General features: G+C 38.6%; 1 protein-coding gene across 1 annotated transcript in view; it reads left to right on the top strand.

The window, feature by feature from the left end:
* The window catches only part of LOC122444281 (fibrous sheath-interacting protein 1-like), a 101,605-nt gene that overhangs the window by 2,964 nt on the left and 72,231 nt on the right, over positions 1–26,410 (top strand). The window contains exons 2-5 of the mRNA XM_043473012.1: positions 4,014–4,146; positions 16,077–16,260; positions 21,044–21,198; positions 22,744–22,837. Coding sequence (XP_043328947.1) covers positions 4,021–4,146; positions 16,077–16,260; positions 21,044–21,198; positions 22,744–22,837 — 559 coding nt within the window. The 5' untranslated portion in view covers positions 4,014–4,020. The remainder of the gene's footprint in view (positions 1–4,013; positions 4,147–16,076; positions 16,261–21,043; positions 21,199–22,743; positions 22,838–26,410) is intronic.

Genomic DNA, 26,410 nt, shown 5'->3' with positions numbered 1-26,410 from the left:
TTTACTTTTTATAGCAAATCTTCCATATAAAAGCTAAATGAAACTGGTTTTTAAAATGCTACATCTATGCAATAGAATACTATGCCATCATTTGAAAGCATGAAACGTATTTGTGTGTGGTGGTACAGAAAAATCTCTGAAATGCATTAAGTGTGAAAAAGCAAGTTGTGAAGCACCATGCCATTTGTGTGTGTTTTTGCTGGGGAGGAGTAGGTAGTTAAAGGATAGAAAGTTTGCATATGCCTAAAAATGTAAGACCAAAAATCTGTTAACTGTGTTTCTTGGGATGAGGGTAAGTTGAACTTGAAAAACTTTTACATTGTTCTACATTATTTGCTTTTTTTCTTGCTCTCATAGGCAAATATTTCTTACATAATAAACAAATATAGAAAGTTTATATAGTTTTTAGACCAGAAATAGTTTTTAGACATTAAAATCATGAAGATAAATGCAATTCTACTTTTTAAAAAGGCTGGCTATTCATTATAACTAAACAGAGGAGGGTTAATTTTCTTTTGATTCTTTTTATTGGCCCAGTGTCCCCATTTTGGTTTTAAATCATTCATGGTGGTTGCATTTCTCACAAGCCTATATGAAAAAGTTTAAATTAATCTCACTTGAAATGAATGTTATGAAAACTTTGTACCTCTTTGTAGTGATTTGTTGCAAGTTAGAATCTGGTCATATATCCTTCTATTTAATGGAATATCAAGAAGTGAATAATATTATATTTTAGAGCTATCTTTAATGTAATAAGAAAATGCTGATCACTTAATGTTAAGTGAGAAATACATGGATTCAATTTTGTTGAAAAAATATAAAAAGCAAAAATGGAAAAGAAATGTGCCATCAGTGTTTAGCTCAGGGTGATGAATACTGGGTGATTTTTATTTATTTTTGAATATACTTTAATATATTCCAGAAAATTTACTACAGTAAATAAATTCTTTAATTATGAATTTAGGATACTAGAAAACCAGCAAGTAGAGACAAGCAAAAGGTAAAAGAAGACACAAGAACATCTATGAACCTATTAGTCCAGAACCCACCATTGTTACTTCTTTGATTTGTGATCATCTTTCAGGTCCTTCTCTGTGTATTTCTTTAATTTGAGAAATTGGTCTTGTTTTTTAAACAGGATATTGACTTCCTTCCTTCCTGCTTCCCGCCTTCCTTCCTTGTCTATGCCCTTTGCCAGTTTTCTATTGTAATGCTTCTTTTCCTTGTTGATAAGAGCTCTTTAAATATGTAAATATATTAATCTTTTGTATATTATCTATATTGCATATATTTTCTCCAGTTTCTCATCTATCTTTTAATTTAGAGTTTTTTTTTTTTTCTTTTTGATACTCAAGAGCAGTCAATGTTATGTGATCACATGTACTAGTCTCTTATTTTTTGACTTACGCTCTTGATGTCCTGCTTGGTAAGTCACTAACCTCATTTTTGGGCTTCCCAGGTGTGTTCGTGCATGCTCAGTTGTGTCTGATTCTTAGTAACACTGTGAATTGTAGCCCACCAATCTCCTCTGTCCATGGGATTCTCCAGCCAGGAATACTGGAGTGGGTTGCTGTTTCCTCCTCCAGAGGATCTTCCCAACCCAGGGATGGAACCTGTGTCTCCTGCATTGGCAGGCGGATTCTTTACCACTGAACCTGTGGTAAAGTGGCTTCCCAGGTGGCTCAGTGGTAAAGAATTCACCTGCCAAGTAGGAGATGTGGGTTTGATCCCTGGGTGGGGAAGATCCCCTGGAGAAGAAAATAGCAACCCACCCCATGATTCTTGCCTGGGAAATCCCATGGACAGAGGAACCTGGCAGCTGTAGTCCATGGGGATTCAAAAGAGTCAGACAGGACTTAGCAACTAAACAACAACAAAAAACCTCATTATTATGTAAATTAGATGTGTGTTTCCTTCCAGTCCCTTGGAGATTTCATATTTTACATTTATTATTAAGCAATTTAAAAAACTTATTAAAGTAATATAGTAAAATATGTCAAACTACATTATAATATGTACAACGGAAAAAAAGGTCACATCCTTCAGGGACAAATATCTTGAACTTGTAAACATTATGCTTATTTAACTGTTGTTTAGATTTACCAAGTTTTGGATATTCTCTTTGATTTCCTATTTTGACAGATTAGATTTTTTATGCATTTCCTTTTACATACTTGTTCTCACATACACTCAATATAATTAAGGCACAGTATTTGGTTAAATCAATATTCAGTGCTTATATAATTAAAAGTATTTAATTATCATTTGATTGTTTGCTTTCTTGCACAATGCTTTATTTTTCTTGTGGAATTTCTCTGTGGCTATTGAGATTGTTTTCTAATACACTCAGCCACATCTCTAAGTTCCTAATTCACTGCCCTTTATCCGTACTTTTTGTAGATGGCCAAATCGTTAAGATTGTTAAGTTATATCCCTACCCATCCTGGGAAGTGTGTTTTATTTATGATTTTCAGGAGCAAACATAAAAGAACAGACCTATTTCTAACGCAAATTGAGAGATTTCTGGAGCCTCTTAGCTGATCCGTGCCACTGGTGGTTCCCTGTGCCCCTCCCATTATTGAAGTGTATTATGCGGGCTCTGCACAGGCTTCCATCTCATTGCTCCCTCTGTGCACTGCAATAAGTCTCCCTTGACAGGCTGCTTAGGGCATTACAAGACATTTGGCCTTTCAGTGACTTAATGCTTTTGATTGTGATGTGACGGGCCAGGGTGATCCGTCATCCCACAATAATAATGTCAGTGCCTTCCTGAGTGAGCCCCAAAACCCTTTCACAGAGTTGAATAATGTTGGGATCAATGCCTTTTTCATTTGCTGAGATGGAAAGAGTTGACCTACTGGTCCTTGACGCCTCGGTACATTGAATGGTTGTGAGCTAAATCATATTATTCCTCGGTGTGCCTTGGAGGAGCATGGCAATGCTCATGTTTGGGCTTCCTCCTGTGTCTGGAACTTCCTTGGACTCTGCCTTCCCTGTTCAAAAAGAGAAAGATAGATGAGTCATTTTGTAGGGTAAGAAAAGGACATTGTTTCACTTACTGGGCCAGAGGCAGTTGCCTTTATTCTCTTATGAGAGAAATGGTTTGATTCATAACCAGTAGGAATTTAGGAAAGGATTTGTTGGAAGATATCCAGTCACACATATGTAAAGCTAAGTATTGAGAAGGCAAACTCTGACATTCTCTCTGTTTCTTCTATTTTGTTTGGCATGTATGCCACCCCAGCGTTACTGAACAAATCTGGAATGGTCCTGATTAAGGGCACAGTTTGGCAGGATCAAGGTGCTGGCAACGCTCAAGTTTTCTCATTAGATTAAACCACCCTGCCTAATATCTCCTGCTTTAGGAAACAGTCCTGGGAATAGAGCAGCCAGACTGGTACAAGGCCGGTGGATAGTGTCACCCGAAAAATAGTTAAGGAAATTGGCAATGTGTATCCAGATAATGAAAATCTGTCCTCTAGTAGATAGAGTAGGTTCAGTTCTCTGTTGTTTCAGGGCAGAAGTAGAATTGTGGGTCTTAGTAGGGCAGGGTTGATAGAAGAGTGATTACTTGCAGCAGCAGCAGCAGGTACTCCATGAAGATTCGGTACCAAGGAAGAGAGGAGAAATCAGAGCTGAGAGAGAGCCCAGGCTGAAGGCTGAGCTAGAATAAGGAAAGTAAAACCAAAAGCAAGTGGAGGCCTTGGGAAATTATTACCATGAAGCATGAGTCTTGGCTGAGAGGTGTGGTTATCCGAAAGTGTGAATGGCGTTCACTTCTGCACTTTTTTAGCCACTTTCAGAATCAAACTTCCTGGGCAGCATGTTTTTTTCCACTTACAGCAATGTAAAATGTAATGATCTGTGGACATAGACATCTTTTGATGAAGTTAGGGTCCTGTGAGTTTGGTAGCAACATAATCCTTGTAACAGAGGCTCTGAGTTAACTGCATGTTAACAGTGATGAAACATTTAAACATACAGGTCACAACTTGCTTAAAATTTTGTTTCAGGATATCAATGGATATTATAAAGGGAAACTTAGATGGAATTTCAAAACCAGCCTCAAATTCAAGAACACGTCCTGGGAGCCGAAGTTCAAATGCTTCTTTGGAGGTACTGTCACCAGAACCAGCATCCTTCAAGGTACTTTGCTGTTTAGAAATGATATAAACGACTTCTTTCAATCTCTAGCAATTGGTAAACCAGAGTTGTTAACATCCCCTTCTAAGGTTCCTCTTTAAAAGGTGTGTTTTGGGAGCACTCACAGATTTCTTGTTTGTTACTTTGGATCTTTTAATGTGAAAATACTCTTTCCTTCTTTACTTTTCCATTTCTTTGGGGGAGGGGGGATAGAGTATGGCTTATTTTTCCATAGTTGTACTTTGATAATGCTCATTTGTTAACTTTTCTTCTTTCATAAGAAAGCTTTGTATTCCAATATCTACTATGCCAGTATTGACTCTTACTATGAAAAAGATTTAGTAATTTAAAAAGCAGTGTTTGGATCAAGACCACATGGTATATATTTAGTAGGTACGTTACCTGGCTGTGACTCCCTTTATTATCTTTATTAGTCTTTCTATTTTTTCTCAAAATATCTAATTTGATTTTTTTTTAAAGTATTTTTTTCTCTCTGTGATGTGGGCAGTTTGTTTGTTTTAAGGTTGTGGGAAACAAAAATTTTGATGCTTATGGTGAAAATTTTCTTTGTAGTTTTTTGACTCCTTTCTCACTTACTCTTTCAACTTATGGGTTAGACTGCATTACAAAACTCTTAGAGGATTATCTATCATGATTTAATGCTGGAAATAGAAAGCATTCTAGGCATTTCCAGCCTAGAATGTATTCCAGATCGAATACAAGAAATTCAGTTCCTAAATCAGTTGAGGGCCAGCTGAAAAGGCCCTCATGGAGGGGACTTCCCGTGGATTGTTGGTTTCCAGGTCTCACTGTGCGTGCATGCTCAGTCACGTGCAACTGTTTTGTGACCCCATGGCCTGTAGCCTGTCAGGCTCCTCTGTCTGTGGGATTTTCCATTTCCTCCTCCAGGAGATCTTCCGTACTCAAGGATCAAACCCAGGTCTCCTGTGTCTTCTGCATTGCAGGCAGAGCCCATACTGCTGAGCCACTAGGGAAGCCCTGTCACACCACCTTATCCAAAATCCAGAGATCTGAAAGCTGCTGCTGTTGCTGCCTCTGATATTCTACACATCTCTCAGAACCATAAAACTGGTGACTAGACATGCAGAGGTGACTGCCTTTGATATTTCTTGTCAATATTATAATATTATAGGGCTTCCTTGGTGGCTCAGTCAGTAAAGAGACCAGCTGCACATCAGGAGCTTAGCAAGATGGCTTCTACTTCATTTCTGTGGTAGAAATTTTGTGCAGATGCACCTAATTGGATGAAACTAACACATATCCAGAATCCGGCCTGCAAGCAGCTTTGTAAAATACAGTTTCTAGCTTAACTCTTATGTTTTGTTTCATCTAATCCTGCATCATTACTGTGTGTTAACTCTTACAGCATTGTAATAATTCTTGATATCTGATGAGATCGGTCTCCCCATCATATTTTTCTCTAGGACTGTCCTAGCTATACTTGGCTTTTTGTTGTTTTTATATTTTAGAACAGTTTTCAAGTTCTGTGAAAAATACTGTTGAGGTTTTGATTGAAATTGCTTTGAATTTATAGATTAACTTGGAGAGAATTTCTAATTTTGTGATAGTAAAGCTTCCCATCTATTTACATAGTATCTCATTGACTTCTTTGCTTGTAATTTAAACATTTTATATACTGTGAAATTCACTCTTTTTTGGTGTTTAATTCTGAGTTTGGCACATGTGTGGAGTGATGTTATCACAATCACAATATAGAACAGTTCCATCCTTACCTCTCAAAAATGCCCTCATGCTATCCTGTCATAAACAGTCTCCCCTACTCTTAATCCCTGGAAACTCTGGATCTGTTTTCTATCCCTATAGTTTTTCCTTTTCCAGAAGGTCATATGAGTGAAGTTAAAAAAAATGTAGCTTCTGAGTCTGGCTTTTGTTTGCTGGCACAATGCGTTTGAGACTTATCCATGTTGATGCTTGTTCCAATAGCTCACATCTTTTTATTGCTTAGTAGCATTCCATTGTGTGGGTAAACCACAGTTTGCTTATTCATTCCCCAGGTGAGGAACATTTGGGTAGTTTGCAGATTTTGGTGATTATGAATAAAGCTGCTGTAAACAGTTGCATACATACAATAAGTATAAAGTAGTATCTCATTGAGGGTGTAACTGGAATTTCCCTGATGACTAATAATGTTGTGTTTTTATGTGCTTATTTACAATTCACATATCTTTTTTAACATTTATGTTCAAAAGACTTTATCTAGAATACATAAAGAACTGTGAAAAGTTAACAGTAAGTAAATAGTCTTTTGTCAGATATATGATTTGCAAATATTTTCTCCTAGTCTATAGCTTGGTTTTTCTTTCCTTAACTGTGTCTTTTAAAGAGCATTTAAAATTTTAAGTGCAATTCATCATGCTTTTTTCTTTTGAGAATTGTGTTTTTGGTTGTATCTAAGAATCCTTTGTCTAACCCAAGTTCCCAAAGATTTGTTCCTGTTTTTTCTTCTGAAAGTTTTATAGTTTTGTATTTTACATTTAGATACTTGCCTCTTTTGTTGCCAGTGAGAAGGCTTTTGTGTAAGCCCAATATTCATTCCAGTGTCGGTTGTCTAGTTTAGATATTTTTCTCTAGCCACTTTATTTTTTTTTCCCTTTGTCTTTGATATCTATTATTACTCCCCTAGGTATGGACTTATTTAATTTGTCTTTCTGGAGACTAGTACTACTTCAATGTAAGAATGTGTGTTTTTTATTTTTTTTTAAAAAAACTTCTTAGCCACTGTATTTTTCACATGTTTCGAATATTGCCTGCATTTTTTTTTTTCTATTTTGACATCCTGGAAGTCCAATAAAATTTCTGTTGAACCTTTCTCTTCTATTCTTTATGTCTCTTAAAATTTTTTAAAAAAATTTCATTTTTCTGTGCATCATGCTGTGGAATTTTTAATATATATTTCTTAGAATTCTTTCTAATACTATGTCAAATCTGTTCTTTAATCTATCCATTGAATTTTTAATCTTAATGATATATTTTTAATTTCTTGAAGTCCTTTGTCATTTATTTTCAAATGTATCTTAATCTTTTTGTGTTATTTGGATTCTTTCTTCAGACTCATTAGAACTGTTTATCAGCTTTTTATAATAATATCTTAAGTTCTTTTGTTTATTGTGAATCTTGCTTTTTTTTTTTATTTTTATTTTTTTTTTTCCAGTGGGTTTTGTCATACATTGATATGAATCAGCCATAGATTTACACGTATTCCCCATCCCGATCCCCCCTCCCACCTCCCTCTCCACCCGATTCCTCTGGGTCTTCCCAGTGCACCAGGCCCGAGCACTTGTCTCATGCATCCCACCTGGGCTGGTGATCTGTTTCACCATAGATAGTATACATGCTGTTCTTTTGAAATATCCCACCCTCACATTCTCCCACAAAGTTCAAAAGTCTGTTCTGTATTTCTGTGTCTCTTTTTCTGTTTTGCATATAGGGTTATCGTTACCATCTTTCTAAATTCCATATATATGTGTTAGTATGCTGTAATGTCTTTATCTTTCTGGCTTACTTCACTCTGTATAATGGGCTCCAGTTTCATCCATCTCATTAGAACTGATTCAAATGAATTCTTTTTAATGGCTGAGTAATATTCCATGGTGTATATGTACCACAGCTTCCTTATCCATTCATCTGCTGATGGGCATCTAGGTTGCTTCCATGTCCTGGCTATTATAAACAGTGCTGCGATGAACATTGGGGTGCACGTGTCTCTTTCAGATCTGGTTTCCTCAGTGTGTATGCCCAGAAGTGGGATTGCTGGGTCATATGGCAGTTCTATTTCCAGTTTTTTAAGAAATCTCCACACTGTTTTCCATAGTGGCTGTACTAGTTTGCATTCCCACCAACAGTGTAAGAGGGTTCCCTTTTCTCCACACCCTCTCCAGCATTTATTGCTTGTAGACTTTTGGATAGCAGCCATCCTGACTGGCGTGTAATGGTACCTCATTGTGGTTTTGATTTGCATTTCTCTAATAATGAGTGATGTTGAGCATCTTTTCATGTGTTTGTTAGCCATCTGTATGTCTTCTTTGGAGAAATGTCTGTTTAGTTCTTTGGCCCATTTTTTGATTGGGTCATTTATTTTTCTGGAATTGAGCTGCAGGAGTTGCTTGTATATTTTTGAGATTAATCCTTTGTCTGTTGCTTCATTTGCTATTATTTTCTCCCAATCTGATGGCTGTCTTTTCACCTTGCTTATAGTTTCCTTTGTAGTGCAAAAGCTTTTAAGTTTCATTAGGTCCCATTTGTTATTTTTGCTTTTATTTCCAATATTCTGGGAGGTGGGTCATAGAGGATCTTGCTGTGAGATTTATGTGGAGAGTGTTTTATGACAAACCCACAGCAAGCATCACCCTCAATTGGTGAAAAATTGAAGGGCATTTCCCCTGAAATCAGAACAAGACAAGGGTTGCCCACTCTTCACCACTACTATTCAACATAGTGTTGGAAGTTCTGGCCACAGGCAATCAGAGGCAGAAAAAAGTAAAAGGAATCCAGATAGGAAAAGAAGAAGTAAAACTCTCACTGTTTGCAGATGACATGATCCTCTATATAGAAAACCCTAAAGACTCTACCAGAAAATTACTAGAGCTAATCAATGAATATAGTAAAGTTGCAGGATATAAAATTAACACACAGAAATCCCTTGCATTCCTATATACTAACAATGAAAAAACAGAAAGAGAAATTAAGGAAACAATACCATTCACCATTGCAACAAAAAGAATAAAATACTTAGGAGTATATCTACCTAAAGAAACAAAAGACCTATACATAGAAAACTATAAAACACTGATGAAAGAAATCAAAGAGGACACAAACAGATGGAGAAACATACCGTGTTCATGGATTGGAAGAATCAATATTGTCAAAATGGCTATTCTACCCAAAGCAATCTATAGATTCAATGCAATCCCTATCAAGCTACCAACGGTATTTTTCACAGAACTAGACCAAAGAATTTCACAATTTGTATGGAAATACAAAAAACCTCGAATAGCCAAAATAATCTTGAGAAAGAAGAATGGAACTGGAGGAATCAACCTGCCTGACTTCAGACTCTACTACAAAGCCACAGTCATCAAGACAGTATGGTACTGGCACAAAGACAGAAATATAGATCAGTGGAACAGAATAGAAAGCCCAGAGATAAATCCACGAACCTATGGACACCTTATCTTTGACAAAGGAGGCAAGGATATACAATGGAAAGAAGACAACCTCTTTAACAAGTGGTGCTGGGAAAACTGGTCAACCACTTGTAAAAGAATGAAACTAGAACACTTTCTAACACCATACACAAAAATAAACTCAAAATGGATTAAAGATCTAAATGTAAGACCAGAAACTATAAAACTCCTAGAGGAATCTTGCTTATTATTAGGGCTTCCCTGGTAGCTCAGTTGGTAAAGTATCTGCCTGCAATGCAGGAGACCCTGGTTTGATTTCTGGGTTGGGAAGATCTACTGGAGTGGGATAGGCTATCCACTCCAATATTTCTGAGTTTCCCTTGTGGCTCAGCTGATAAAGAATCCACCTGCACTGTGAGAGACCTGGGTTTGATCCCAGGGTTGGGAAGATCCCCTGGATTGGAGAATTCTTAAAAAGAGTATCTTATTCTTTTTGTGTTATTTGGATTCTTTCCTAAGAATATTAAATATTAACCCACTACAATATTGTAAAGTAATTAGCCTCCAACTAATAAAAATAAATGAAAAAAAGAATATTAAATATTAATATTAAAATATTAATCTTTATCAGATTTTTATAGTAATATATTAAGTTCTTTTGTTTATTCTGATTCTTGTTTACTGTTGGTCATGTGTTCATGGCTTTTGAAATTTGGGATTGTAAGTTTTAATTTTGGAAAATTTATGGAGCCTGATTTGAAGCTGTACCTTCCGGAGCAAGTTTCTGTTTGCTTCTACCAAATGGCTCAGAGATACCGCTGGCATGAATCTTTTTTTTCCGGCTAATTTTTCATCTTGAAGCATTCCAGAATACATGAATAATATTAATTGGAATTCAAACCCACATAAAGCATGACTGCATGGTTGCACATTCTCAGGGAAGACTGTTTCCCACTTGGAACACAGACACATTTTTTGTTTGTATCCTGTGCTTTTGGATAGATATATTTTTCTAGTCTGCACTGTTACTGAGGAGGCACCTTTTTAAGGGATCCAGCTTCATGAAGCAGGAGAGGGAAGGGTCTTCTCCATCTTGTCTTGCATGAGCCCAAGTCCTAGTCTCCTAGCTCTGTTGTAGGTGGTAAAGCCCAAGGCCATGGCTTTCTGAGGCCAGCATATTTTTCTTTTACCTGTCCTGGTACTAGTGGTAAAGAGTTCTGCCTGCCAGTGCGAGACATAAGAGACGCAGGTTCAGTACCTGAGTTGGGAAGATCCCCTGGAGGAGGGCATGGCAGAGCCCTCCAGTATTCTTGCCTGGAGAATCCCATGGACAGAGGAGCCTGGTGGGCTGCAGTCCATAGGGTCGCAAAGAATCAGACATGACTGAAGCAACTTAACACACACACACTCCACTCCCACCCAGCCCCGACCAGGGCATCTGTTTTAGGGATTTACAAGGTTCCTATTTCAGTTTTCGTTGTTGTTGTTCAGTCTCTAAGTTGTGTCTAACTCTTTGCAACCCCGTAGACTGCAGTACGCTAGGCTTCCCTGTCCTTCACCATCTCCCGGAGTTTGCTCAAACTCACGTCCATTGAGTTGGTGATGCCATCCAACTATCTCATCCTCTGTCATCCCCTTCTCCTCCTGCCTTCAATCTTTCCCAGCATCAGGGTCTTTTCCAATGATTCAGCTCTGCATCAGGTGGTTAAAGTGGAGCTTAACCACTTGGAGCTCCAGCTTCAGCACCAGTCCTTCCAATGAATATTCAGGATTGATATCTTTTAGGATTGACTGTTTTGCTCTCCTTGCTGTCCAAGGGACCCTCAAGAGTCTTCTCCAGCACCACAATTCGAAAGCATTAATTATTTTGTGCTCAGCCTTCTTTATGGTCTAACTCTCACATCTGTACATGATTACTGAGAAAAACGTAGCTTTAATTATATGGACCTTTGTTGGCAAAGTGATGTCTCTGCTTTTTAATACGCTGTCTAAGTTTGTCATAGCTTTTATCCCAAGGAGGAAACGTCTTTTAATTTCATGGCTGCAGTCACTGTTTGCATTGGAGCACTGATTTTGGAGCCCAAGAAAATAAAAGTCTGTCACTGTTTCCACCTTTTCCCCATTTATTTGCCATGAAGTGATGAGACTCGATGCCATGAACTTATCTTTTTGAATGTTGAGTTTTAAGCCAGATTTTTCACTCTCCTCTGTCACCTTCATCAAAAGTCTCATTAGTTTCTCTCTGCTTTCTGCCATTAGGGTGATGTCACCTTCATATCTGGGGTCGCTGATATTTTCTCCTGGCAATCTTGATTCCAGCTTGTGATTCATCTAGCCTGGCATTTTGCGTGATGTGCTCTGCCTATAAGTTAAATAAGCAGGGTTACAATATACAACCTTGATGTAATCCTTTCCCAATTTTGAACTAGTCCATTGTTCCATGTCTGGTTCTAACTGTTGCTTCTTGACCTGTATACAGGTTTTTCAGCTTTTCAGTTCGGTTTTGTCATTCAGTCATGTCCAACTCTTTGCGACTCCATGAACTGCAGCACGCCAGGCCTCCCTGTCCATCACCAACTCTTGGAGTCCACCCAAACCCATGTCCATCAAGTCGGTGATGCCATCCAACCATCTCATTCTCTGTTGTTCCCTTCTCCTCCTGCCCTCAATCTTTCCCAGCATCAGGGTCTTTTCCAATGAGTCAGCTCTTCGCATCAGGGGGCCAAAGTATGGGAGTTTCAGCTTCAACATCAGTCCTTCCAATGAACACCCAGGACTGATCTCCTTTAGGATGGACTGGTTGGATCTCCTTGCAGTCCAAGGGATTCTCAAGAGTCTTCTACAACACCACAGTTCAAAAGCATCAATTCTTCTGCACTCAGCTTTCTTTATAGTCCAACTCTCACATCCATACATGACCCGTGGAAAAACCATAGCCTTGACTAGACGAACCTTTGTTGGCAAAGTAATGTCTCTGCTTTTTAATATGCTATCTAGGTTGGTCATAACTTTCCTTCCAAGGAGTAAGCATCTTTTAACTTCATGGCTGCAGTCACCATCTGCAGTGATTTTGGAGCCCAAAAAAATAAAGTCTGACACTGTTTCCACTGTTTCCCCATCTATTTCCCATGAAGTGATGGGACCGGATGCCATGATCTTAGTTTTCTGAATGTTGAGCTTAAAGCCAACTTTTTCACTCTCCTCTTTCACTTTCATCAAGAGGCTCTTTAGTTCCTCTTCACTTTCTGCCGTAAGGTTGGTGTCATCTGCATATCTGAGGTTATTGATATTTTTCCCGGCAATCTTGATTCCAGTTTGTGCTTCCTCCAGCCCAGCGTTTCTCATGGTGTACTCTACATATAAGTTAAATAAGCAGGTGACAATATACAGCCTTGACGTACTCCTTTCCCTATTTGGAACCAGTCTGTTGTTCCATGTCCAGTTCTAACTGTTGCTTCCTGACCTGCATACAGGTTTCTCAAGAGGCAGGTCAGGTGTTCTGGTATTCCCATCTCTTTCAGAATTTTCCACAGTTTATTGTGACCCACCCAGTCAAAGGCTTTGACGTAGTCAATAAAGCAGAAATAGATGTTAGTTTCCTTTTAATTTCTTTTGACTGGCAATTTCCCCAGTATCCTTGTGAACTTAGAACTATTCATTTCTAAGTAGATGGAAGGTTTCAGTTTATTTGGTTTTCCATATAGCCCAAACTGGAACCTAAAACAATTTTAGATTCCAGTAGTCCAAAACAATTTTAGACTCTTTAGTCTCAAGCTTACTCATTATAAACCTAAACTCTGGAGTTATGGGTTCAAAATAGGCTCTGCTGACCACATTTTATGTGATTTTGGAAAATTATTAATACTTTGACTCTCTGTGTCAGTTTCCTAATCTGTTCAAAGGTGTAATAATACTGTCCACCTTTTAGGCATGTTTTGGGGATAAAATGAGTGAAATATCTGCAATTTTTAGAAGTGACCAGCACCTAGTAAGTACTCAATATGTCTTGGCTAATTGGCCTTAATTCTTTAACCTAATTGGTCAGTCTTTCCTGTGTTATTTTTCATGGGATTCAGTGTAAAGTCAGACACATAGTAGCTAGTCACATAACTGTGTTTAACAAATTTAGAATGAAATTTTTACCGTTTTATGTAGGTAGGATAATATATTTACAAAGACCTGACAAATTTTAGAGTAGCAAAGGATTAGTATTTCTGCTTACATATTCCTGGGTGATGATTTTTTTTTAAAGCAGCAACTTCACAATATTGATGCACATGTTTTAAAACATAGCTTAATATTACCTCATTCAAAATTTATTTAAAAGAAATATATCAGCAATTAATTCCAGGCATATTTTATTTGAACCCACTAAACTGTAGGTCAAAACAAACTCTAGCATATTTATTAACCAACAAGGACTTTGATACTTATATCAAAGGCAAGACTTTGTAAAAGTTGTGATTTGTCTTAATCAAGTTCGTGGAAAATCAGTAAGGTTCATCTGGGGTTGGGGTAGAAAATCCACAGGTATGCTGCATGTTGACTGCTGACTGCAAATGATTCAGTGTCTGTAAGATGTTTTACATTGTCAGAATAATAAATCCTAGTATTTTGATTAGTTTTATTGCTCATTTGTCTTATTTCTTGCAAAAATTTCGGAGTGGCAGAAAATGAATTTAAAATGCTAGAGGGTTTTTTTTTTTTGCCATATGGTGTGTAGCTTGTGGGATCTAATTTCCCCGATCAGGGATTGAAGCTGCATCCCCTGCAGTGGAAGCATAGATTCTTAACCACTGGACTGCCAGGAAGTCCCTAAAATGCTAGAATTTTAATGAAATTTCTGTAGTAATGGTATAGTTCTCATTCTTAGAATTTTGGTTTGTTGTTGCTTCTGAATATTTTTCTTGAAAGAGCCAATTGTTGCAACTGGTGTAAAAATCTCATGGCTTTCAGGTAGGGATCTAATTGTTTGAAAGTGTTTTTATAGACTACCTACCTTTCCTGGGACTAACATGGAGATATGAAGTAGGGGACATGAAACAATGAAAAGTGGAAACTGAATGTGGCTTTGAGAATGAAGAAGTAAGAAAAAGCAAACAGACCACAGGGTAGACAATCAGAAGGGTCGGGAATAGAGAGGCCCGTGGGCAGTGGGATGGGGAGATGGTTGTTGCTAGTGGGGTGGGAAACTGTGGGTAAAATTGTGAAATGGTCAGTATTTTCCTTTTGTTCTGTTTCATGTCTTTTGTCTCATTTTTTCTGCTCATTCTAAGAGTCAGGATCATATGGATGACACATGTGAAAGATCTTTGTGTATCCTGAAATGTGGTATCTGAGTAGTTGCTAATATCTCATTATGTTACACCTGTATAAAAACTCATTCTCAGGGAAAGGTCAGCTCGATTCATTTATGCCAAGATATAAATTACTGACAGGGCTCATGTGACTTCTAGCAATTTCAGCATTTTCACAAAACTATGCAGCCTTAAGAATTTACTGGATATTATGGAATTTTAGGCTTTACCTGGCCTTTCACAGAAGAATATTTTTGAACAGGAAACCCTCTTTAACACTTCCAAGATCACATAAAGTAAGCATTGTTTTGCTTATTATAAATTGGCTCTCTACTAGTTTCAGTCCATAATGTACCTGTTTTCTTCTCTGTTAACTTGGGGCAGTAACACCTATCCCACAGGGTCATTGTGAGACGTGACTGAGGCAGTGCGTGTCGAGCACTCAGCACAGGACCTGGCCAGTAGTAATTCCTCAGGAAACATCAGTTGTGATTTTCATACTACTGACTCAGCTCAGTTCTCTTGGGGCTTATGTCCTAGTTCAGGTGAAGAGATGCTTGTGCAGTCGTGTAAGCAATTAAACCCTGGCAGTTTAATTCTCAGCACTACCTACCTTCTGTCCTGGAGATTCACAAGGGGACCCAGATTGCAGTGATGGAGTGTAGACCATGAGCATGAAAGCCTCCAAGGGCTGAGTCCTGTAGGGCTGGAGCAGACATTCCGTCCATTGGAGGGGAAAGGTATGTCTCCACTTTCCCTGAAGTTTTTGCCTCTCTTGTGGGCTGTGTTAATTTCCAAGGTGACTTTTACTGCCAAGCACAGCCTTCAAGCCCTGTGATCCCTGTTTTTGCTTTGTGCAGCCATGGATGTGTTTTCCTGTCCTCTCTTAGGAAAACACAGCTGCACCAAACTGGTGTCTTCACCAGTTTTTAGCAAATAAACTTTGCTAAAATGGAAAGAGAAACCAAAATGAAATAGAAAAGCTGTGACTAGTATAAGAGTAAATGATTACCCAAAGCACATGGTTCTGATTTGAGGAACTCCATTAGAAGCACACTCAATTCAGACTGTTCACTTTGCAGCTGTTCGATAGCCACATGTGACCAGTGACTACTGTGTTGCTTAGTCCTGCTCTAGATCCTTGACTCTTCACCTGAGAGTAAGCTCAGGCAGCAGGGACCATCGTTCCTCATCCTCAGAGCTTGACAGAGAGAGATTCTTTTTGGGACTGATTCTTCTCTATTATTGCTAGAAATTGCTGGAGAGTGGTGCATATTACTTTGGTGCAAATGTTATTAAATTTAATTGTGTATGTAAATTGTATTTTATCAAGTGTTATATTTCTAGAATAATTTAACACTACTGTATGATGCATGTCCTTATATATACTTATATTTGAGTTAAAATAGTCTAGAAATGTAAAATAAAAAACATTATTTTTGAAAATTATTTCTTTGGAAATAATTTTTAGGTTGATACTGCAATCAATTTGAGCTCTGGTAAAGAAGGCCACTCAGAAAGCGATAACACAGAGGAGAGTAGAAACAGTAATGATAATAAAGGGGAAAGCTACTCTGAGAAAATAAAATTGCCTGAAGAGGGGTCAGATGAAGATTTGAACTTGGGTCAACATCAGATAGTCCCTGAATGTTCAGGTAGGATAATTACTTGGTAATTAGCTAATGATAATTACAGATGCTATAGTTAAAATATTAGAATTACATATGTTTTTTATTATTTATTTTTATTTTTTATTATGTAGAAGTAATAAGATACATTTTTTTGTGAGCAAGCAAATCACCAAGTTCTTATTTATAAGAATATTAAGAGTTAAGTACATATAGAAATATAATAAAATATGTCATATAACAAAATTGTTACTGTAATCATTTTAATGAAGTAGGAAGTATTTCTGTATTTTATGACATAATTTATTGATCTTTTTGAAAATTGTATGATAAAATGTATCCTGTAATATATAAATGCCTTTTAAAGGATAATCCCATTTGATTTTAATAACTTCTGGATTTCAAAAAGCTCCTTTTTTCCCATGGTTATTAATACTGGTCAAAGTGAATTAGAACTGCAGTTCTCAAAACATGGGCTGCAGAGCCCTGGGCTCTGAGGCCCTTTTAGGAACTCGGCAAAGTAAAAGCTAGTTTCATTGTAATACTGATATATCAGTACTATAATTCATTACAATACTGAAATGATTCTGTTTGCTTTTTTGCCCACTGAGTGGTTTCACTGAAGGTACAAAAGCATTGGTGGGTAAAATTGCTGGTGCTTTGACATGAATCAGGACAATGAATGGCATCAAAGTGTACTAATAGTCATTGTGTTCTTTAAGGCCTGGCATAGGCAGAAGAAAGAAATAGCCGATGTCACTCAAGAATGTTCTTGATGGAGCAGTAAAAATTTTAAATTCTAATTAATCTTGACTTTTGAGTACATATCTTTTTTATATCCTATGTGGTAAATTGGGAGGTACATATAACGGAGTTCTGCTCTATGCCAAAATATGAAGGTTGTGTTGAGGAAAAGTGTTTGTGTGGTACTTTGAGAGTTGAACTGGTCATTTTTTAATGGGACTCCATTTTCACTTGAAAGAATAAGTGGCAGACAAACTATTATCATTCAGACTTAAGTATTTTGGCAGACATTTTTGTAAAAAATGAAAGGGACCTGTTAATTCAGGAAAACAACTGACAGTATTTTTTGTCAATGATAAAATTTGAGCTTTCAAGTAAAAACTTAGAATCTTAGAAAACTTGTGTATGTCAATATGAGCTTTACAACTTCCTAGTACTTAGACCTTTCTGATAAAAATCGGTGGCAATATTAACAAATGTGATATATTTTGAAGATTTGCATAATTCAGTGAACCACTGTTTTCCAGGTAACCAATGCAGGATAAAAGATCCATTTAACATGAAAAATAGATCCATGGATTTATGGAATAGCTAGGGTTACAGATTTCACATTATAACTAACCTTTAAGAAACTATCTCTTGTCCGGTTTTGATATTAGTATTAAAGAAGAATTATCTTCTTCATCACCATTATCTGAAAAGGGTATTTCTCCTCCCCTTTCCAACTACTGTGTAAGGCCAAATTTTCTTCATATACTTTAAGTGAAGCAACAGATTACAGTAGATTGACTTCGAAGCAGATACGTGAATCCAGCTGTCTTCTATTAATCCAGATACTAACGATTGAAAATATCACTATTCTTCTCAACAATTTTTTTGGAAAATGTAGCTATTTGTCATAAAAGTTATATTTGTGTTAAAATGTAAGAAGTAATGCCATGTTTATTATTTAAAAATGAATAAATATATATTAATAATCTTCAATTTTTATTTCTAATATGGTAATTATCCATAGACATAACTCACAAAAACAAAAGTTACTTTGAGTTCTCCATAATTTATAAACTATAAAGGAAAGCTGAGCTTGTAGTGGTGGCCTCCCCAGCCTGAACCCGAGGCGTGATGGCCTCTTCCCTCTCTGGCACTGGCCTGTGGGCCCCATTGAGGCAGGGGCTGCTCAGCTGCCCCTCTCCACTCAGACCTTGACTAGCCCACCAGGCTGGCTGGCTTCTGCTGCACAAACAGCCAGGTGGGAGCTCCACTCTGGGGGCACCAGCTCTGAGGCTGCCTTGGGGGTCACAGGCTGGCTGGTGTGGCGAGCAGAGGGCTGTGCTCACAGTGCCCACTGCCTCAGACAATGGTTCTGGTTGATGGGCGTGTCAGCCATCTCCACATGGCCACGAATGGTCTCTGCCACCTGCACACCTTGCTCTGTGGGTTGAAGAATGATGTTGCTAGAGCAGCCGGGGGCTAGTTCACACCTGGCTGCTTTCTGCAGTTGTACCTTTCTGCTTGGGGCCCAGTAGCAGCGAGGCAGACACCAGCTATAGTGGCCCTACTCAGTCATTGGTTGGTGCCACAGTGGGCCCCTCCCCCAAGCAAGCGACTGTTAGTGAGCAACTGTCAATCAGCAACCATTAGTAGCCCTGCTCAGCCATTGGTTGGTGCCACAGTGGGTCCCTCCTCCTCCGCCTGTTGTATATTGAAAAGAGCCCAGATTTGGACTGACAGGGAGATGTTTTTTTGAGTTGCTAGTCTGACATCTTCTCAGTCTGCTAGTTTTTTGACTCAAGTTGTCATTTCTTGTTCCAGCAGCTCGTTTTCTGGTTTATTGGCCTGTCATGCGGTGAGCAGAATGAATTTGGGTTCAGTAACAAGCTCATAAACTTTGAGAACTGATTTAAATTGTGTTTGGGATGAGATCAGCTCTCAGACCAGGTGACTCAGGATTACAGTTATCAGGAAACGAGGTATTAGAGTTGAGACTAGCTAGTGGCCCCATTTACATTGTATTGTTTACGTTACATTATATTTAGTAATGTTTATAGTACATTACATTATATTGTTTCTGTGTAGCAAGAGTTAACTTCAAAATGCCTGCTGGATAGACCACCTGTATACATGGAGCTTGAGAATGCTAGGGCTAACCAGTTGGAATTAGAACTAGAGGCTTTTGCGTTTGACGTACGTGAGCAATACAGTTTGTAGAGTCTCCTTATTAGTAGAAGCAGTATTCTTTTTGGGTAAGCTTCTTCCCTCTAAACATATCTCCTTTTCTTTTAAGAGAAAGTGATATACATTATAGGGAAACACCATTGGACTCTTTGTATTTTCAAAAGTTGCAAAACTTGGCTTTTCTTTGCATAATATGGCATTTCTGATGATCTAAGCTGGGATAGCTGAGACTTCAGGACTTGAACACCTATGCTCATTGCCAGGTTATCATCTTTCATCAGACTTTACAGAGGAGTTATCTCCTGGCGGTAAAGAGCTTTAGCTCTGGAGTCAACACAGATCTGGGCAGAGACTGACTCTGCCTTTTACTAGTTATAAGATGATAGATCTTGGACATGTATTTAACTCAGTTACAAATTAGCCTCAGTTTACTAATTTGTAAAATAGGGGCAATAATTATTCCATCTTGCTGGTTTATGGTGAGGATTATACAAGATAATGAATGTAAATAAAGCATTTAACACTGTATCTATCAGGTAAATGTATAAATGTTAGTAGTAGTGATAGTATTAGTCGCTCAGTCATGTCTGGCTCTTTGTGACCCCATGGACTGTAGCCTGCCAGGCTCCTCTGTCCATGGGATTTTCCAGACAAGAATACTGAGTGGATAGGCATTCCTTTCTCCAGGGGATCTTCCTGACCCAGGGATTGAACCCGGGTCTCCTGCTTTGCAGAAGGATTCTTTACTGTCTGGGGCATTAGCTGTTATTATTAATATGACCATAATCATAATGATAATTATTAATATTATTAAGCATAATCATAAGTGAAAAATAACGGAAGTTCTAAATAGTTCCTAACTATCAATTATCCATAATTCAAGAACATTTTAGAGTGTTTTGGGCTTCCCTGGTGGCTCAGCTGGTAAAGAATCCACCTGCAATGTGGGAGACCTGGGTTCGGTCCCTGGGTTGGGAAGATCCCCTGGAGAAGGGAAAGGCTACCAACTTCAGCATTCTGGCCTGGAGAATTCCATGGACTGTATATTCCATGGGGTTGCAAAGAGTCAGACATGACTGAGCAACTTTCACTTTTACTTTAAGGTGTTTCAGGAAAATAGAATAACAGGAAGGGGTGTACATGAAAGGTGTTTAGATACATGGTGTACTTTTCTGAATTTGTTTCTAACATGGTGGAATTACTCTGTGTCTCTGACATGCTACATTTTACTATAGCTATTTGTGTAAGTGACGTCTCTTTCAGTTAGTCTAAAGCAATTTCAGGATAGGGTCTTTGTCTTATTCTTTGTTAGTTATGAATATAGAAAGTATAGCAGAATGAAGGAGAAAGAATTTGGGGTTAAAAATCATATTAGACCCACTTCTGAATTCAGTGCTACAATTTATTAGCTATTTGAAAGGATTAAATTATCTCAACTGTAAAAGAGAAGTAAATGTCTATTTCACAAGGTTGTTAGATAATTATATGGGAAAAAAAAAAAAAAAAAAAGCGAAAGCAGGCTTCCCTGGTGGCTCAGATGGTAAAGAATCCATCTGCAAAGCAGAAGGCCCAGATTTGATCCCTGGGTTGGGAAGAACCCCTGGAGAATGGAAAGGCTGCTCATTCCAGTATTCTTACCTGGAAAATGTCATGCACAGAGGAGCCTGGAAGGCCACAGTCCATAGGGTGGCAAAGTGTTGGAAATGGCTGAATGACTAACACTTTCACTTTCACTTTTTTCCAAACCAAGATACATGACACCAATGTTAGTTATTACACCAACCATAAACATTTGTTGAATGAAAGAACAAATAGTAAAAGTAAAAAAAGAAAAAAAAGCTTTATGATTTTAATAAACTTCATGCTCATTTCTACTTTCAACATAATACAGATGAATTTGAATTAAAAGAATTAGATTCTCAACTTCAGGATGCTATTCGGAAGATGAAGAGGCTTGACAAGATATTGGTGAAGAGACAATACAGAGAAAAAGAAATTAAGAAGCAAGGTCTAGAAATGAGAATAAAGCTGTGGGAGGAACTTAAGGTAAGAATTGTATAACCTTATGCTGATATGTGAGAAGCAACTTCTTCTAATAAGTAGGAATAGCATGGCCTCTGGTAGTGTTAGTATGGTCTGCCTTAATTTATTTTGTGGAGGTAGGGCAGTAGTATTTATATGTGTGTATGGGGTGAGGGAGCAGTGAGGGAGACAGTTTTCCAGAGCTGGAGAAGTGATTTTGCAGGATTCCAGATTTCGGGCACTGCCCTGAGCGTCTTCATTCCCCAGACAGTACAATAGGCTTGTCTCTCCAGTGTCTGGCCTGGGTGCCTGGGTTCCTCCATGTCTGGAATAGGAAGGACTTTGGTGCCTACTTTCATCAGCTATATATGTCAGCTTTTTCTTCAGCAAGCTTACAGTTTGGAGATAAGTACACAAAACAAAAACATCTAACCTCCTGGTTACTATCATTATTTGAGTAAACTTCTGTGACAAACAAGCGAGGAGTTGACTATTTCACATGCTGGTCAAGATCTCTTTGATAAGCTGTAAAATGCTTGTGGTCTGTGACCATGCTCTATATACTTCTGTCTTAGTGAATTTCTAATGCTTGATTAACTCTCCTTGGCCTTCTTGGACCTTTTATTCTCTGTAGTATTGAGGGGCGGAAGTTGACCAGATGTTGGCACTGACTTGTATATACCCATTGCACTTTTAAGATAATGAACATTATAACAACAGATGGATTGTTTTTGATAAATTCTTCCTTGATTAGTTGACTGACTTCTAGGAAATCTCCCAGGCAATGATGTGAATTAACAGTAAAGTAGTTAAGAATACATTTTTACAAGGTTCCCAGGAATACCACTGGGATGGAAAAGTAAGTATATAAAATGCAGTGCTTTAAGCTGCTGCTGCTGCTGCTAAGTCGCTTCAGTTGTGTCCAACTCTGTGCGATCCCACAGACGGTAGCCCACCAGCCTCCCCCGTCCCTGGGATTCTCCAGGCAAGAATACTGGAGTGGGTTGCCATTTCCTTCTCCAATGCATGAAAGTGAAAAGTGAAAGTGAAGTTGCTCAGTCGTGTCCGACTCCTAGCGAACCCCATGGACTGTAGCCTACAAGGCTCCTCCATCCATGGGATTTTCCAGGCAAGTGTACTGGAGTGGGTTGTCATTGCCTTCTCTGGCTTTAAGCTAGAGAAATAAATTTTAGCAGGAAAAGTTAGTCTATCACTTACGTCTGTTGAATATCAAAGCAAATTTTTACTTGCTTGGAAATATGAATTATAGCTGGAATCATAATAAAATAATACCAATTTTGAAATATATGAAACTTGCTTATTATTAAACAGAAATTTAAAGCATGGTAATTATCATACAGAGATAGACATATTCCAACTCTTAACTGGGAATACTCATTGACAGAATTTTGAGGAAACAGGAAACATGAACAGATTTCCTAATTAAAGGAGTAAAAATGACCTGTATTTATGAACTGAATTGGAAACCATCTTAGAATTTAAAAAAATATATCAATGAATGCAGTTGCCTTCTTTCCCCATGTTTAAGCTTTTCTTCTTTTTTATTAGTCTGCAAAAAATGGTGAAGTTTTGCAAAGTAACGAGGAAATGGAAAATACAAAAAAGTTTCTAGCTTTGACTGCTGCATCAGAAGAAACTGTTGGTGAGTAAAATTGATTCATCTTTATTTTTATCTCAGAGTTGTAAACTATTTGGATTAAAGTAAAATTCCCAATTCAGTTATCTTTTCTTTTTCTTTGTGAGTTTAATTTTTCTTCAGGAGAAACCATCATGTTAGGTAGGACTATATGAAACTATGGTGAATTTAGGTATGTTTCAGAGTCTTCTAGGGTTTGTGTCTGCTCAAAGATGGGGAGACAGGGAAGTGAAAAATCAGGAAGGAGACAAAGCATGTCTTTGCCTTTAATTACTGTGCCTCTTGGATGCCTCTAGACACCCAGTTTATGCTCACAGTCCCCTAGTTGTGTGAGAACGTCCTATGAGCTGTCTCACTCAGGCCTCTGCAACCTTTTATAAAAATCTGTTACTGATTTGTCCTTTTCCTATTCTCACAGTCCTGCTTTATGAGACCAGCTAGTTAATTCTGTGTTTCTACTCCCCTTGTGTGTATGTAGCAGTTGATCCTTGAACAACATGGTGTTTAGGAGCACTGGCCCCCCGTGCAGTTGTTCCAAGTATAAGTATATTGTTGGCCCTCTGTCTCTGTGGTTCTACATCCATCAGTCAGTTCAGTCACCCAGTCGTGTCTGACTCTTTGTGATCCCATGAACCACAGCACACCAGGCCTCCCTGTCCATCACCAACTCCCGGAGTCTACCCAAACTCTTGTCCATTGAGTCGGTGATACCATCCAACCATCTCATCCTCTGTTGTCCCCTTCTCCTCCTGCCCTCAGTCTTCCCCAGCATCAGGGTCTTTTCAAATGAGTCAGCTCTTTGCATCAGGTGGCCAAAGTATGGGAGTTTCAGCTTCAACATCAGTCCTTCCAGTGAACACTCAGGACTGATCTCCTTTAGGATGGACTGGTTGGATCTCTTTGCAGTCCAAGGGACTCTCAAAGAGTCTTCTCCAACACCAAAGTTCAAAAGCATCAATTCTTCAGCGCTCAGCTTTCTTTAGAGTCCAGCTCACATCCATACATGACCACTGGAAAAACTATAGCCTTGACTAGATGGACCTTTGTTGACAAAGTAATGCGTCTGCTTTGTTTTTTTTTTCCCAGAGCCAAGTATAGCACAGGCCCAAGATTCTTTATTTCCTGAATCTGCGACTCACGTCTAGTCTGGTCAAGCAACTGTCAGTTCAGTTCAGTCACTAAGTCGTGTCCTACTCTTTGCGACCCCATGAATTGCAGCACGCCAGGCCTCCCTGTCCATCACCAACTCCCAGAGTTCACTCAAACTCATGTCCATCGAGTCGGTGATGCCATCCAGTCATCTAATCCGTTGTCATCCCCTCTTCCTCCTGCCTCCAATCCCTCCCAGCATCAGGGTCTTTTCGAATGAGTCACCTCTTTGCATGAGGTGGCCAAAGTACTGGAGTTTCAGCTTAGCATCAGTCCTTCCAATGAACATCCAGGACTGATCTCCTTTAGAATGGACTGGTTGGATCTCCTTGCTTTCCAAGGGACTCTCAAGAGTCTTCTCCAACACCACAGTTCAAAAGCATCAGTTTTTTGGCACTCGGCTTTCTTCATAATCCAACTCTCATATCCATACATGACCACTGGAAAAACCATAGCCTTGACTAGATGGACCTTTGTTGGCAAAGTAATGTCTCTGCTTTTTAATATGCTATCTAGGTTGGTCATAACTTTCCTTCCAAGGAGTAAGCATCTTTTAATTTCATGGCTGCAATCACCATCTGCAGTGATTTTGGAGCCCCCCAAAATAAAGTCTGACACTGTTTCCACTGTTTCTCCATCTAAACACTGCCAAAACGCCCAGAGTACTCCTATGGAAGCAGGTGGTCACTGTGCTCGAGAGGAGCTGGGTAGTATTGCCTGCAGGGAGTTGCAGGCTGACGGCCGCGGGCATTTGTGCAACCTCCGTGAGAGGCCTGTGGGATGCTGCGCCACACAGATTGAGCCTGCAACAGCTACAGAAGGACCGGGGTTGGAAAGCGCAAATCTGACCTTGCTTTGTTGCTTGGAGTCATTTGGCGAGGACGAGTTCTCATCACTCAAAGGATAAATTCATAGTCCTAAAGTAACATTCAGTGTCTTTTTCATCACGATTTAGTACCCGTGGTAGCCTTAACATTTCCTAATTATTCTTCAAGACAATTCTGGACGCTTCCTCCAAGAAAGGGGCTTGCTTTGGACCACTCTTTTCTGTGCTTCCTCAGCACTATCTTACAATTCTCTAATATCATTTACAATCATGGCTAGGATTCCCGAGTGCTTACGTGGTTATTCTAGCCTAAACTATTTACCCTCACCAGCTCATTAATTTTCACACAACTGTCTGAGACAGTTGCTATCAGTCCCATTCTGCAGATGAGGAAACTCTGGCCTAGAGACGTTCACTACTCAGGGACAGTCTCCCGCTAGACTATGAGTTCCAGGCTGGCACTGAAGGACCAGCTATTTGCTTTTCCGTGGGCCACACCCTGGGGTGGGGTCTGGTGATGACACTGCATCCTATAGTGCTTTGCGCGCCAGCGCTGCCATTGGCCCGGCCAGTCTGCTCCTTTTTAAAAGTGAGGTGCCCACAACAGACAACACAGAAATACAAAGGATCATAAGAGAGTATTATCAACAACTATATGCAAATAAAATGGACAACTTGGAGGAAATGGACAAACTTTTAGAAAAGTACAACTTTCCAAAATTGAACCAGGAAGAAATAGAAAATCTTAACAGACCCATTACAAGCACGGAAATTGAAACTGTGATCAGAAATCTTCCAACAAACAGAAGCCCAGGACCAGACGACTTCACAGCTGAATTCTACCAAAAATTTAAAGAAGACCTAACACCTATCCTATTCAAACTCTTCCAGAAAATTGCAGAGGAAGGTAAACTTCCAAACTCATTCTATGAGGCCACCATCACCCTAATACCAAAACCTGACAAAGATGCCACAAAAAAAGAAAACTACAGGCTAATATCACTGATGAACATAGATGCAAAAATCCTTAACAAAATTCTAGCAAACAGAATCCAACAACATATTAAAAAGATCATACATCATGACCAAGTCGGCTTTATCCCAGGGATGCAAGGATTCTTCAGTATCTGCAAATCAATCAATTTAATACACCACATTAACAAATTGAAAAATAAAAACCATATGATTATCTCAATAGATGCAGAGAAAGCCTTTGACAAAATTCAACATCCATTTATGATAAAAACAATCCAGAAAGCAGGAATAGAAGGAACATACCTCAACATAATAAAAGCTATATATGACAAACCCACAGCAAGCATCACCCTCAATGGTGAAAAATTGAAAGCATTTCCCCTCAAGTCAGGAACAAGACAAAAGCGCCTGCTCTCACCACAACTATTCAGCATAGTTTTGGAAGTTTTGGCCAGAGCAGTCAGAGCAGAATAAGAAATAAAAGGAATCTATATTGGAAAAGAAGAAGTAAAACTCTTGCTATTTGCAGATGACATGATCCTCTACATAGAAAACCCTAGAGACTCTACCAGAAAATGACTAGAGCTAATCAATGAATATAGTAAAGTTGCAGAATATAAAATTAACAC

The sequence above is a fragment of the Cervus canadensis genome, chromosome 6, assembly GCF_019320065.1.
Source record: "Cervus canadensis isolate Bull #8, Minnesota chromosome 6, ASM1932006v1, whole genome shotgun sequence".
Classification (NCBI taxonomy): Eukaryota; Metazoa; Chordata; class Mammalia; order Artiodactyla; family Cervidae; genus Cervus; species Cervus canadensis.
This window is presented reverse-complemented; position numbering and strand designations above follow the sequence as displayed.